The following is a 13,085-nucleotide window of genomic DNA, read 5'->3' on the forward strand; positions in this document are numbered from 1 at the left end:
GTTTGCTTCTTTTCTTTTGTATTTATACACAGTACTGTATAGTGTTATGTTTTTACTTTATATTTGCTCATTTTTCTTTTTTCTTTGTAACCGAAATTTCCCCACGGTGGGATGAATAATGGTAAATCTTATCTTGTATATTTAAATGGTCCAGTTCAACACTGAACTCTAGTGGTGAACTGTGGTTTGTTCAACTGAGCACATCCAAGAAAAACACAGCTGACAGAATATTAACTTAGTTTTGTCAGAAAAAATTGTAACATGTATATCAGCATAAACAACTTATTAACTAGCGATTAGTCCTTGAAAATGTCTAATGTTCTTGCAAATTCTATGCTTAGGGATAACAGAGGACAACAGGAGACCAGAGAAGTCATTGCTACAGTATTTATTTATTGGCCATTCAAACTCATTGTGGCTGAATGTTACCTGCAACAGTATATAGCGCTCTGCAATTTTAAACAAAATATAACCAATATTTACATTTTTTGTATTAAAAATACAAAATGTGATACAGACAGCTGTCTTTTTAAAAGACATAGAAATACATGTGGTATGAAAAGGTTCAGGCAGGGAAATGAAGACCTAGGCTGCATCTCTTGTCATATTTAATTATGAAAGTAGCTATGTGATAACCATTTCATAACAAGTAGCAAACCTTTAGTTCTTTTTTAATACACTTTCTCCATTTGTGCAACAGGAATGAAATTTGTTTCAATAATAAAAACATGATTGAAATGAATTAAAATGACGACAATGCTTGAGAGTGCATTTAGAAATCAGTGTGAGATAAAACTGAACAGACAATTAAAATCACAAAAAAGTAACAAGACAGACTGAATACTGATGGCAACACTGAGTTGTTTGAGGTCTATTGCGCAGCTTTTTCTCACTCACACACTGACTCAAACACACACACACACACACTCGCACACACTCACACACACTCACACACACTCACACACACTCACACACACTCACACACACTCACACACACTCACACACACTCACACACACTCACACACACTCACACACACTCACACACACTCACACACACTCACACACACTCACACACACTCACACACACACACTCAAGACTTCAGACAACAATTAAAATAACACTGTTTCCATAAAAAGATGAGCGTATGTATATGTTAAGCTTTTGTTCAAGCTGTCTTTTTTCCTTCATTTTTTATCAAAGTGCCAAAACATCTTTGTTGTGGTTCTCACAGTGATTTCAAACCAAGAGCAATTAAAAAAAAAAAAAAAAAAAAAAACGAACAACGACGTGTTGTGTTTGTTGTTGCCTCTTCATCACGGACACTGTTCCCACTTGCTTTGGAATTTGATTGACAGCTGTTAAATCCATTCAGAGGACAGCAGGAGCAGAGAGTTGAGACAGTTTGGTTTTGAGAAGCTTTGTGTGGTTACAGTTCTGAACAGATGACTAAAGCGTGGCTGTGTGCGGAGTTCTCACACGGCAGATATTTGCTCATTTTCTGCAAACAGGATAAAACGGAAATCAAAGTCAACATACAGTTCTAGCTCTTCCTTTAAAATAATTTTTGTTCAAACATAAAGAAGTGAATCTCTAAACTAAATTAAATCCTCACCATCACAAGGTGGTCGCCGTGGCGTAGGACAGTGAGTGTATCCATGCATGCGGGTGGGCGGGCGTGGCTGTGGTGGAGGTTCTAAATCCAATGACCTCTTAATAAGGCGGGACCTCTGCAAGGCTGTGTTGTAATCAGGTGGGCGTCGGCCATGAGTGTGACTGTGGATTAGATTATGGTTATTATGACCGAGTTCCTCGACCTCAGCCAAGGACCGAGCAGTGTACCCAGGTGGAGTGGGTGGAGGCTCTCTGAAATTCCCCTCCCTCCGACTCGTGGTGCTTTTTTGCACGTTCGGCACTTCGTCCTTTCCCCCTCGCCGCTTGATCGTGCCCGTGTCACCCTCCGATTCATCAGCCCAGTAGCCAAGTGGTGTGGCAGATTGGCTCCGCCCAATGCCAGGCCCCTCCGACAGTGTCTCCCAGCTGCGGCTGTCATAGTAGCCAATGCGCTGAGGGATGCTCTGGATGTTGTCATGAGAGCCACTGGAGCAGGAGGTCCAGCTGCCCCGCCCACTGTCGGCAGCATCCAACGAGGCACGGTCACACTGGTCCTGGGTCAATGAATAAGATCTGACAGACAGAAAAAAAAACAAAAAAGAAAAACAAATGAGAGCACTTAGATTCGATTTTCTGACGAATCTCTGCAAATGTTCTCATTTACTACAGTGCTGTCAATGTCTTGATTCTGATTGGTCAGAAGGTCTTGATAAATTTTCTAGAACAGCAGCTCTGACACTGGTTCTCTCTTTTATTCTAAATTGAAAAAGTATATTGTATGGTGTCTGTTATATACTATAAAAAATGTACGTTATTTAAAATAAAAGACTAAATAAATATTCACAATGACGTTGCATTTGATTGTGTTCCCTCCACAAGTTGCTTACCCGAGACTGATTTGATCTAGCTCTGTCCGGTATGGGTGAGGAGTCTGTGAGCATGTGCGTGTGTGAGACAGGGCGTGTGTGTGGGGGTGGATGTGGACGTCTGCTGTGATCAGGTCAGATGATGAGGAACTCAGTAGACTCAGATGATCTGGTCCTTGAAAAACAAAATGTTTCTGACATTTATGCCTCTTCCATCAGATCAGATAAAAAACAAACAAACAAAACAACACATTGGCTAACAGATTGTCCCACACACACTAAATGCAACTGTCATTTATGTGATTCTATAAAAGCCAGTCAGACTCTATAAGAGGTCAGTGTGTTCACACCTTTTCTGGATGAGTTGCCAGTGAAAGTGGGTGGGGACGATCTGAGAGAGGAAGCATTTGATTGGCTGTCTTCCTGTGGTCTTCTCTGTCTGTCCTGGCCCTCTTCTGCATGGTGAGACCCGGGTGTATGTGCAGCTACACACACACAGTGAAAATATACACTTTAAACTAAGCTTCACTTATGTATAAACTCAGAAATAAGAAAAACGATAGAAGAATAGAGATTATGATCATGTTTGTTTAAATTTTGTTGGCCAGATTATGCGTCATTACCAAAAGCCTCTTTTGGTGGCGGCTTCTTTCGAGGAATATTCTTTGGAGTGGGGCTTCTTGGCGTTGCTGGAGATGCGTCGACTCGCCTTTTTTCCACACTGCTCTTATGCGCTAAGGAACACACAAATGCAAAAATGAACACACTTCCTAAAACGGATCTAAAAGAAGGCACAGGATCTGTACATGAAAAAACATTTACTTCAGCACTTAAACAGCATCTAATTCTGAGTGCTGTGTGTACGTGTCAGTTGGCACTTACCCGTGTTGTTGGCAGGCTCCCACTGCAGCGATAGGTCATGTAAAGTTTCTTCATCACTCTCGTATGTGAGCATGTCAAGGTACTGGCGCACTCGTCTGCTCATTAACTCTGTCTCATAGAGCTTTTTGGCACTGAGGAAGGAGCTCCGTCTGCCTCTCCGCCTGTGACCCACCGTCCCGTCAGACAACGAGGAGCTGCTCACCTGACTCAGAGACCTTAACACACACAAAACCCAATAAAAATGCCAATCAGTGAACCTAAAATATTGGATGTTAGAAGAAAAAAAAAGTCCGAGACTAAAGAATACTGTGTTCAGGCATGCTCAAATAATCTACAACTTGCTACAGCTCGTGCAGATAAGAGAAGTGGAGAATGAGAACAGAGAACATAGAGACAGCTGAGACTGAAGACAAGAGCAGAGAATAACTAGAAAGAAGACAAGAGAAAGTAGGGAAAAGGAAAGAGAAGTAGAGGAGATTACAGAAGGAAAGAGGAATGTGAAGGACAGAAGATGAGAGGAGAATAGAAAATAGAGGTAGAGAAGAAGAGAGGTAGAAGAGAGAACAGACAAGTGATAGACTAAAGAAGTGTTGAAAGAGAGGAGGGAAGAGACAGAGAAGAGGAGTAAAGAAGAGGAAAAAGAGAGAAGAGTAGAGAAGATGACGAGAGTAAAGGATGAGAGAAGATAAAGTAGACATGTAGTGTAGTACAGTACAGTAGAGGAGAGGAGAGTAGGGTAGAGTACGGTAGAGTAGAGTAGGGTAGGGGAGAGTAGTAGATTAGAGTAGGGTAGAGTAGGGTAGGGTAGATTAGAGTAGGGTAGGGTAGAGTAGTGTAGGTGAAAGTAGAGGAGAGTAGAGTAGGGTAGGGCAGGGTAGAGGAGAAGAGAGTAGAGTAGGGTAGGGTAGAGGAGAGTAGGGTAGTGAAAGGTTTGGTAGAATATGCTGGGGTAGAGTAGAGGAGAGGAGGGTCTAATATTAGAGTAGAGTAGAGTAGGGTAGAGTACAGTAGAGTAGGGAAGGGTAGAGTACTGTAGAGTAGGGTAGAGGAGAGTAGGGTAGAAGATTAGAGTAGAGGAGAGTAGAGCAGGGTCTGGTAGAGTAGGGTAGAGTAGGGTCTGGTACTGTAGAGAAGAGTAAAGGAGGGTAGGGTAGAGTACAGTAGAGTAGGGTAGGGGAGAGTAGAGTAGGGTAAGGGAGAGTAGGTTAGGGTAGGGGAGAGTAGGGTAAGGCAGAGTAGAGTAGGGTCTAGTAGAGTAGGGTAGGGGAGAGTAGGTTAGGGTAGGGGAGAGTAGGTTAGGGTAGGGGAGAGTAGGTTAGGGTAGGGGAGAGTAGGTTAGGGTAGGGGAGAGTAGGGTAAGGCAGAGTAGAGTAGGATCTAGTAGAGTAGGGTAAGGGAGAGTAGGTTAGGGTAGGGGAGAGTAGGGTAAGGCAGAGTAGAGTAGGGTCTAGTAGAGTAGGTTAGGGTAGGGGAGAGTAGGGTAAGGCAGAGTAGAGTAGGGTAGGGGAGAGTAGGTTAGGGTAGGGGAGAGTAGGGTAAGGCAGAGTAGAGTAGGGTCTAGTAGAGTAGGGTAGGGGAGAGTAGGATAAGGCAGAGTAGAGTAGGGGAGAGTAGGTTAGGGTAGGGGAGAGTAGGGTAAGGCAGAGTAGAGTAGGGTCTAGTAGAGTAGGGTAGGGGAGAGTAGGGTAAGGCAGAGTAGGGTCTAGTAGAGTAGGGTAGGGTAGAGTTGAGTAGGGTAGAGTTGAGTAGGGTAGAGTAGGGTAGAGTAGAGTAGGGTAGGGTAGAGTAGAGAAGGGTAGGGTAGAGTAGAGTAGAGTAGAGTAGAGGAGGGTAGGGTAGAGTAGAAGATTAGAGTAGAGTAGGGTCTGGTAGAGTAGAAGATTAGAGTAGGGTAAGAGTAGGGAAGAGTAGAGTAGGTAGAGTACAATAAAGTAGAGTAGTAGTAGAGTAGAGTAGTAGAGGAGACTTGTGTGCTTTGTACCCAGTTAATATCAGTCTCTGTGAGTGGAGTTAATCACACATCACAACCAGCGATGTTAATACACATTAGGAATCAGACAGCAAGAGAGTGGGTGGCAAAAACGGCTAAGCGACAGTCCCACTTACCCAAGACTCCTCCATTTTTTCTTCCTAAAACACAGCCGTGAAGACACCAAAGAGGAGGACGGAGAGAAAAAGACATAAAAAGGGGGAGAGAGACAAGAGAGACAGACAGGTGCTTATACAGAAAAGCCCACAGAACAGAGGCCACAGACCACAGGAAGAGCCCCGCTTTGCACATCAAGCACAAACACTGCTGACGGAAACATGACCAGAACAATCAGTATATCTTTTTCTTACAGGGTGTGTTTAAGCAATCCATCATGTCTGAATAACAATGTAAAACTGTAGAGTGCTGCACTGGGACTCATCTCTTTGAGCATTCTTTTTTTCTCCTCAACCAACCAAAAAAAAACCAAACAAACAAAAAAATTGAGTTCTTTCTTTAATTCGCAGTTGAATCTAAAATATTTATTTTGAGACAACTAAAAAAAAACCTAGCTTGCATAAGTGTGGGAAATCGTCTCTTAATTCTGCTAGCTTATGTAGAAACCAGCCAGAATGGACCTATTTCTATTTTTATATATTGGACAAAAAGTTGCTCCTTTTTTTTTACTTTTTTGTCCTTTACAGACTTTGTCTTTACTCCTATGCAGCTTTCTATATGATAGTGTGCGTGTGTGTGTGTACACAAAAAAAGAGAGAGCTGTGTGTGCGCGTGCGCATGTGTGTACCTCGTCCTGAAAAGTAGCGCTGGATCCATGGTGACCGACGCCAATCGAACCACGTGCCTGATCTCTCGAGCGATCATTCTCAGTTTCTCGAAATTGACCAATCCGTCCACTTTAGAGTTATTACCTGCAACAGACAGACAGACAGGTTTAAAACAGTATCTACATTTAAGAGAACTTAAGAGATCAGGGTGTAGAATCTTACCCTCGTGGAGGAAGGTGAGATCTTTTTTTATGACAGGGAAAAGAGGAATGATGGGTGGTTGGAGATTGTGCTTGTTCAGTAGGTTGCGGTATTTGGCCATATTGCGCGATGGGTCAAAGACCTCCTGCAGTTCGGCAAACAGCTTTTCGTATTTAGCAGGCAGACGTTCCCATGTAGCCCGCAAACGCGACACAGGAGCAAGATTCAGCCCACTGAATGACAAGGAGAGAGAGTAAATAGTCTCACATTGCAAGTAATTGCCCCATGATGCTCATACCTCACTTACGGATATGAACTAGTCATGACCAAGTTACAGTCCCAGTTACCTGATTATTGCGAACATGGAGTTAAAGTTTTTGCATTCACGACAATGAAGGGCAACTTTGATGAAGTGCTTGATGATCTTCATCCTTTTGGTCTGGTTGGATTCCCGCAGAATCTCCGTGGCGACCCAGAAGGTCTCCTGGTTGACCAGGTCTTCGAAGTTGCGAAGGTTGCCTGGAGGCTCATGTGGACGCAGCTTGAAGAGGTCTGTGATGTAGTCAGTGGGCTCGATGCTGGCGAAGAGCGTGTAGTTGCGTGCTGAGAGCTGATTGGCTATTTCCGTCGAGCTCAGAGATAACAGATAAACCTGAGATTCTCGTTGCAGTTCTTGGGCCTCCACATCCGAGCACAGCGTCTCTGTCTCCATGTTGCTCTTAAGGTAGTACCTGATGTCGATAATGGAGAAGCAATATTATTTTATCGTACTGAAATGATTTTAAAGAGCTTAATGGAACCTAATGTAATTTAGACACACTGCACCTTGCACAGAGCTGAATCCTGTCAGCCAGTTTATTGAGCTGATCTGGAAGTCTCCTCTGTTTGGTGACACCCTCTGGTGTAACGGACACCTCGCACAGTGAATATGCTTCAGGGCCCGCGGTCAGGCCGAACTCGCGGATCGCCTGGTTGGCCGCCTCTCTTGCAGTCATGTCTCTGTTTATCAGCAGGTAGCGACTCTGTTGATCAGCCTTGAACACTCGCAGGACCTGATCTTGTAGCTCTGCAAAAGGGAGGGGTGAATGGAAAAATAAGCAGAACTTAACAGAACTACTCCAACAAGCAGACTGGTTCAGCCATGCAGTAAAACAAGCTTTCACTTTGTTCTTTTGGTGCTTCAGATCGGGACTGAGGTGTGAACCATAAACCCTGACGATAATAAAAGAACACTGCTTTAACAGCCCTAATCTATGCAACAGTGAGTCAAAGAAAAAAAGGGAATGCATTCAGTAAACTAGTTGTAGACGTGTTTACATTAGAGGAAAATACATGCATGTCCATTTAAGAAGACTAAAGTTTACTAAAAAGCTGCTCAAGTTGAACTTAAGTGACCAATTCCACACTATGCACTATTCATCCAGTAACAGTAGATGAACTGGAGGGTCCAATCGTTCAAATGGAAAATGAATAGTTTTTTTATTTAATTCATTTAGTTAGTTTTTAAAAGAACAGAAGTGTAAGTGCATAAAGTGTCCGACAAAGTGTAAAAGAGCGAACCCATGTGATTTGGGATGCATGTTTTTCTTTATTTTATTACTCAAACGTCAGATAAAGCCGGGTTAATTAAAACAACACTATTTTTTAAGTTTTTTTTTACTATTTAAGGAAAGGCAATGATCAGAAACAGATCATTATTATTGCACCTAGTCTATTTTATTGCTGATATGACCTATTGTACAGCATATGCATCTAACACACACTACACTCTACCCACCAACTGAGATGATCGATATTAATTGATTTTACCGTCATTACCTGCACCACTCTACTTAAGTAACTAAGTCAACACTGTGTATGAAATTAAAGTGAAATGGTTTATTTTCAGATTTGGCCCGAAAGCAACTCTTGCCTTAAATACGTTATTAAGGTTCACTATGAGACTTACGACTGCTGCAGTGGCTAATTATTTGGGTCCGCCTGAAACCATGGCATTGAACAAAATGAAAGCTTAAGAGTTTTAGGACCGCAATGCCATTAGACTAATCACATGCACATTATCTGTTGGAACGAACGTAGCTACAATCCACAAAAAAAAAAAAAAAGGTTTGAATTAAAACCCAAATTACTGGAAACTGAATAAGTTGAGATGGAGGATTAAAAGGCAGCTGGAGAACTAGGCGCCAAATGGAGTCAGCTACTACAGACAAAAAGGAAGAGTGAAGACATTCGTATTGCTACAAGAGTGTTAGGACAGAGTCTATGTGCAAGTAAAACTGGAGGAATAAGTAAAGACTATAGAGGGAAACTGGACTAAGGAAGCGTAGTAAGTAGCTGTAAGGCCTATCTTGAAAACAGATATAGTGATAAAAAGATGCAATCACAACACAGATGACAATCTTCAACCGAGTGTCAAAGACAGGTACGTCAGACGTGAAGCAATAATTAAAAGGATCGGAATGATGAAGCACGAAAAAACCCTCAACTATTGCTACAACTACAAGGGCCATGTAGGGAATAACAGAAAAGGAACCAAGAGTGGTTTCTAAAAAGGCGGCTAGAAACATAAGACGGTAGTAGGCGTCTCTAGAGAAACCCCAAGTACTCACGAGTGAATCCAGGTGCTGTGAGCGAGAAGAGGGTTGTGGAAAAGTTAGAATGTGACACTAGACATATTATTAGCACTGCAAAGAAAAGCGAGGCGGGAAGTGAAACAGCAGTAGCTGTCTTCTGCAGCCCGAGACCTCGTCTGCGCTGTAACTGAGACTGTGCGTGCGAGAAAGAGCTTGTCATTTACCAGGTGGTTGCATGCTGTAGTCGATGATGCGCTGTTGGCCCTGTGCCAAGTCAGGGTTGCTAGATGACAAGCTTCCAGTTATTGTCGTGGTGGGCGGCGCCTGCTTGGCCTGCCTTAAGCCTACGATGCTGTCATCCTGGGTCTGCCCCAGTCCGAGGTCACTGTTAAAACACCAATGCATAGATTACAACACATCACTGCAATGCACACAGGACCTCAAACAGGCTATACCATTTAAAATCTACTTTTGTAGCAGTTCTTAGACTTAAATTTATTTATAAGCTATTCACATTTAAACCATAGCTTCTACTGGTGCAGCTGGCTGTTGATGCGTGTTCCTACCTGTATGGTTTTTGAGGTAGAATGCTGATGCGCGTTTTGTCCAGAATCTTCATCAGTTTGTTGCGGCCACCCATTGTGTGAGCTTTAGCCTTTTTGCTGACCTTCTCTTGAGACACGAACCCAGCATCGACTCCAAGATCGGGGACGGAGTAGCGCGGGCTTTTCTTTCCATCACCGATCTTAGGAAGGTGAGGAACCCCGTTTTTCAGTTCCTCTGCCATTCGTGCCACCAGCTCCTTAAAGACTGAGGAAGACGAGAGATAAAGAAGCTCAGTGAAAGATTTCTCTACTTGGGTTGCATGATGAAAACAGTGAAAATCATTTCTATCTGCATGCTTGTGTGTCTGTACAAGATGTATGAAAGGTCAGGCAACTCACCCAGAAGGTTGGTCTTGACACTCATGGACAGTTGAATGTTGTTCTTGAGAATCTCGGTGGCTTTGGACAAATGTACATTCTCGAACGTCTGCCCATTCACCTCCAAGATCTAAATAATAGGTGACACGTTAGTCGTTAAGAATTTTAAGCGTCTTGTCTTATCCAATTCCAAACGGTCTCACCTGGTCCCCACGCTTAAGCCCCGCCTCCTCTGCCTTGCTGCCCGCATCTACAGAGCTAATGAACAGGTGTGTTCCTCTCTCAGCACCGCCCATTAGCGTAAAGGGGAGGGGCTGCTCTCGAGAAGGCCTTGTGATGGTAACTATTCGGGACTTAGCCTTGGCGGCGCATGCGATGTTGAGCAATCTCAACTGGCCGCTCATTTTCTGATTCAAGGGAGGAAAAAAAAAACAAAGAAAAGAAAAAGAAGTGATTGACTGAAGAAAAAAAAAAGATGAGAGAGTAAACAGTGTACTGTAGCATTGTACTCATTTACATACTTCTTTTTCTAGATTATTCTGAAACTCCTCCAGGAAGGCCGTCATACCCGGATCTCCCTCGAAGTCACTGAAGTGATTGTTAACCCAAAGTAACACGACCCGTGTCACCTAAGAGACAAACGGAGTGAGTGCAAGAATCAGAAAGACTTGTTACATGGTACTCAAATGCTCTGGAGGACAAAATCTCAAAAGTCGGCCTGTTAGGTCTCATACCTTGTCACGTAAACTGGGGTCATTGAACCAGTCCAAAAGTCTTTGGCCCACAATAAGAGGACTGGACACGAAGGTGCGGTAGGTCAGCAGAAAGTCTTCAATGTATGTTGGGTCTACCACAGAATGGTCCTCTACTAAATGTTGAATGAGCCGCTCCGGGGTGCCCTGGGGGACCAGTTTTTACACACATTACTCTGGGAAGCAGGTAATAGAGACTAGAAATAACTTGCTTGTAAAGTGTTCATATAAATAAAACAGAAAAAGAATGACATTCTAAACGTTTACCTTAACAACAATGTGTCCCTTGCGGGTTCCTGTGCGGTCGAGTTCTCTGTGTTCTTTCACCATTACAATCTCTCCCTCCTCCTCCACACGCTGTGTGTTCAGTTCAACCTGATTCAGGATGCAGCAGTAGTCTTGCTGCGCTATACACACAAACTAACCCACCCACATCACAGAAAGATAAAGTGTCAAAACGATCTGTCCAAGTGACAAAACTATGAACATATATTTCTTAAAAACCACCGATCAAAATATGTTCTAAAGAAAAGCCACATACGCACCTGACAGTCATCTACTTTAGTCTTCATGACACCAACCATCAGCTCTTTCTTCATGGTGGGAGAGACGCCAAAGCTGCCACCCATCCCTACAGTCTCGCACTGGTCATCCGGATAAATCACCTCCACGGCCCCGTTCAGGATTACTGACCATGAGTCCAGCTACATCACACAAACTCCAAATAATCAGCATTACTCATTACAAGCCTCTGTTGATAATTATTATTAGGGTCCAAGCACCAAAGTTTTCTGCTATGCTGCAGAGATGTGAAACCTGGTCATTAGGTAATAACCCCTCCGTGCTATTACAGCAACCAACACAGGCCTAATCGACCACATGGTGGCACTACAGCACATTTGCCCCAGGGTCCTTAAAAAAAACCTGAATCTGTGATATGTAAACAATTTGTAAGCAAGTTATGCTGCAAACTTAGGTTAATTCAGGACTAAAGGATTGTGTGGATTTGCAAGAAACTTGATGCTCATTTACTTACACTACTTACAAAAGATACAAACCACCATAGTCAGGTTTTAAAACCTGGACCAAACCCGATTAGTATGTTCATCTGTAACTCTAGTTCCTTTAGCAATATGTGCATGAAAGGTTCCTAACACTTGCACAAAGATCACAGCTATTTTTATTAATAAGGTTATAAGCAAGGTGCGAGAATTTCAACCTTCCAGTCAGAAGGCCAGAGTCCTAACTACTGAGCCATAACCATCATTTGAAACAATAAAACTTTCATTTAAAACAAACCAGTAAATGGAAAATTTAGTCATTGTAGTTTTATTTGTTTAGAAGCCTGATGTACACAATTAAGTCATATTCAGCAACACTAAATTTGTCACATGAAGGAATATTTGATAAAATATTTACAGTGCTAAAAATACAGAAAGTAAGTAATTAAGTAAATAAATAAATATAGTAGTATAACTGAATCTGGCAACTGAATGGCTTTGCCTAAAGTTTTGATTAAAAGTCTGGCCATGCAGTAAGTAAAAGGTGCTGCTGCGTGGGGACGTCCATGACACAATGCAGCACATTATCGTGCTAATCTGTGATCACAAACTGTGATGCAAAAGTGGACCCTGGCTCACCTCCTCGCCGTGGTTCAGCACAATAGTTCCGGCACGCTCCACCACGGCAAACACCATGACGGCACACAGCGCTCGCCTCACAGACACGCTGAGGCTTGAGAAGGCTGGGAGCTGCTGCACAAACTCCAGTAACTGCTCTGGAGAAGGAGAAAAAGAAAGAAAGTGTCAATGTAAGGCTTCGATCAATGCTCAGTTAAATCACAGATTGGCTAATCTCAGAAGAACAAAAGTTGTGCGTTTGTATGAGAGAGAGATTTACCGATGTCATCGTCTGTACGGTCTGCAGGGTCTTTTTCCAGGCAGTCCCTCACAATGTCTCGGCTCATGAGGGGGTCCGCCGATCTCCCCACTTCTTCATCATCGTCATCGTCATCCGAATCCACCGCCGTCTCCGGCAATCCACTAAGATCCACGTCGCCGCAATCGCTCTCTGTAGCCTGTGAGAACAATTTTCATCGTTACTTAGTTTTAATTGCTTGATTGTTATTTTAATATGCAAGCTGAAGTGTTAATAGATCATCTGTTCTGCCAATAGATACGTTCAGCTAAATAACGTATAATGCATCCCATAATAATCCTCGTTTCCGACACTCGACACAGACCACTCTGACAATAACCCTCGGTGAAGAGGCCTAACGCAAGCGAGCATGTGTAAATGAGAGAGAGAGAGAGAGAACTATGAGAATGTACCTGGTAAATATCTGATAGGCTGCTGCTTCCTGAGTCACTAGCAATGCTGGATCGAGACTGACTCGAGGACATGTGGAGGTGCAGACCGTCTGAGAGGTGGAGCTTAGTGAAATCCGCAGGAAGCTGGAAGAGAACCAGAATGGGTTCAGATTTTGGAGCGTGCGTGTGTGTGTGTGTGTGTGCGCGAGAGAG

General features: G+C 43.2%; 1 protein-coding gene across 5 annotated transcripts in view; it reads right to left on the minus strand.

Moving 5' to 3' along the window:
* Positions 1-373: 373 nt before the first annotated feature.
* Positions 374-13,085, minus strand: part of rapgef2a (Rap guanine nucleotide exchange factor 2a) — a 27,485-nt gene continuing 14,773 nt past the window's right edge. For 2 of the 5 annotated variants that reach the window (XM_027174377.2, XM_027174373.2), the window contains exons 8-30: positions 12,894-13,016; positions 12,463-12,640; positions 12,204-12,340; positions 11,109-11,267; positions 10,831-10,983; positions 10,546-10,710; positions 10,333-10,440; positions 10,015-10,218; positions 9,833-9,941; positions 9,455-9,698; positions 9,113-9,273; positions 8,925-8,939; positions 7,141-7,381; positions 6,663-7,046; positions 6,337-6,548; positions 6,135-6,258; positions 5,467-5,490; positions 3,361-3,575; positions 3,102-3,212; positions 2,829-2,963; positions 2,500-2,653; positions 1,614-2,185; positions 374-1,499 (exon numbers count right to left, since the gene is read on the minus strand). In XM_027174377.2, the coding sequence (XP_027030178.1) occupies positions 1,474-1,499; positions 1,614-2,185; positions 2,500-2,653; positions 2,829-2,963; positions 3,102-3,212; positions 3,361-3,575; positions 5,467-5,490; positions 6,135-6,258; positions 6,337-6,548; positions 6,663-7,046; positions 7,141-7,381; positions 8,925-8,939; positions 9,113-9,273; positions 9,455-9,698; positions 9,833-9,941; positions 10,015-10,218; positions 10,333-10,440; positions 10,546-10,710; positions 10,831-10,983; positions 11,109-11,267; positions 12,204-12,340; positions 12,463-12,640; positions 12,894-13,016 (3,954 nt within the window). In that variant the 3' untranslated portion in view covers positions 374-1,473. The remainder of the gene's footprint in view (positions 1,500-1,613; positions 2,186-2,499; positions 2,654-2,828; positions 2,964-3,101; positions 3,213-3,360; positions 3,576-5,466; positions 5,491-6,134; positions 6,259-6,336; positions 6,549-6,662; positions 7,047-7,140; positions 7,382-8,924; positions 8,940-9,112; positions 9,274-9,454; positions 9,699-9,832; positions 9,942-10,014; positions 10,219-10,332; positions 10,441-10,545; positions 10,711-10,830; positions 10,984-11,108; positions 11,268-12,203; positions 12,341-12,462; positions 12,641-12,893; positions 13,017-13,085) is intronic. The other 3 variants (XM_027174374.2, XM_027174375.2, XM_027174376.2) reach the window with 3 other exon arrangements.

Source organism: Tachysurus fulvidraco, chromosome 7 (assembly GCF_022655615.1).
Source record: "Tachysurus fulvidraco isolate hzauxx_2018 chromosome 7, HZAU_PFXX_2.0, whole genome shotgun sequence".
Taxonomy (NCBI): domain Eukaryota; kingdom Metazoa; phylum Chordata; class Actinopteri; order Siluriformes; family Bagridae; genus Tachysurus; species Tachysurus fulvidraco.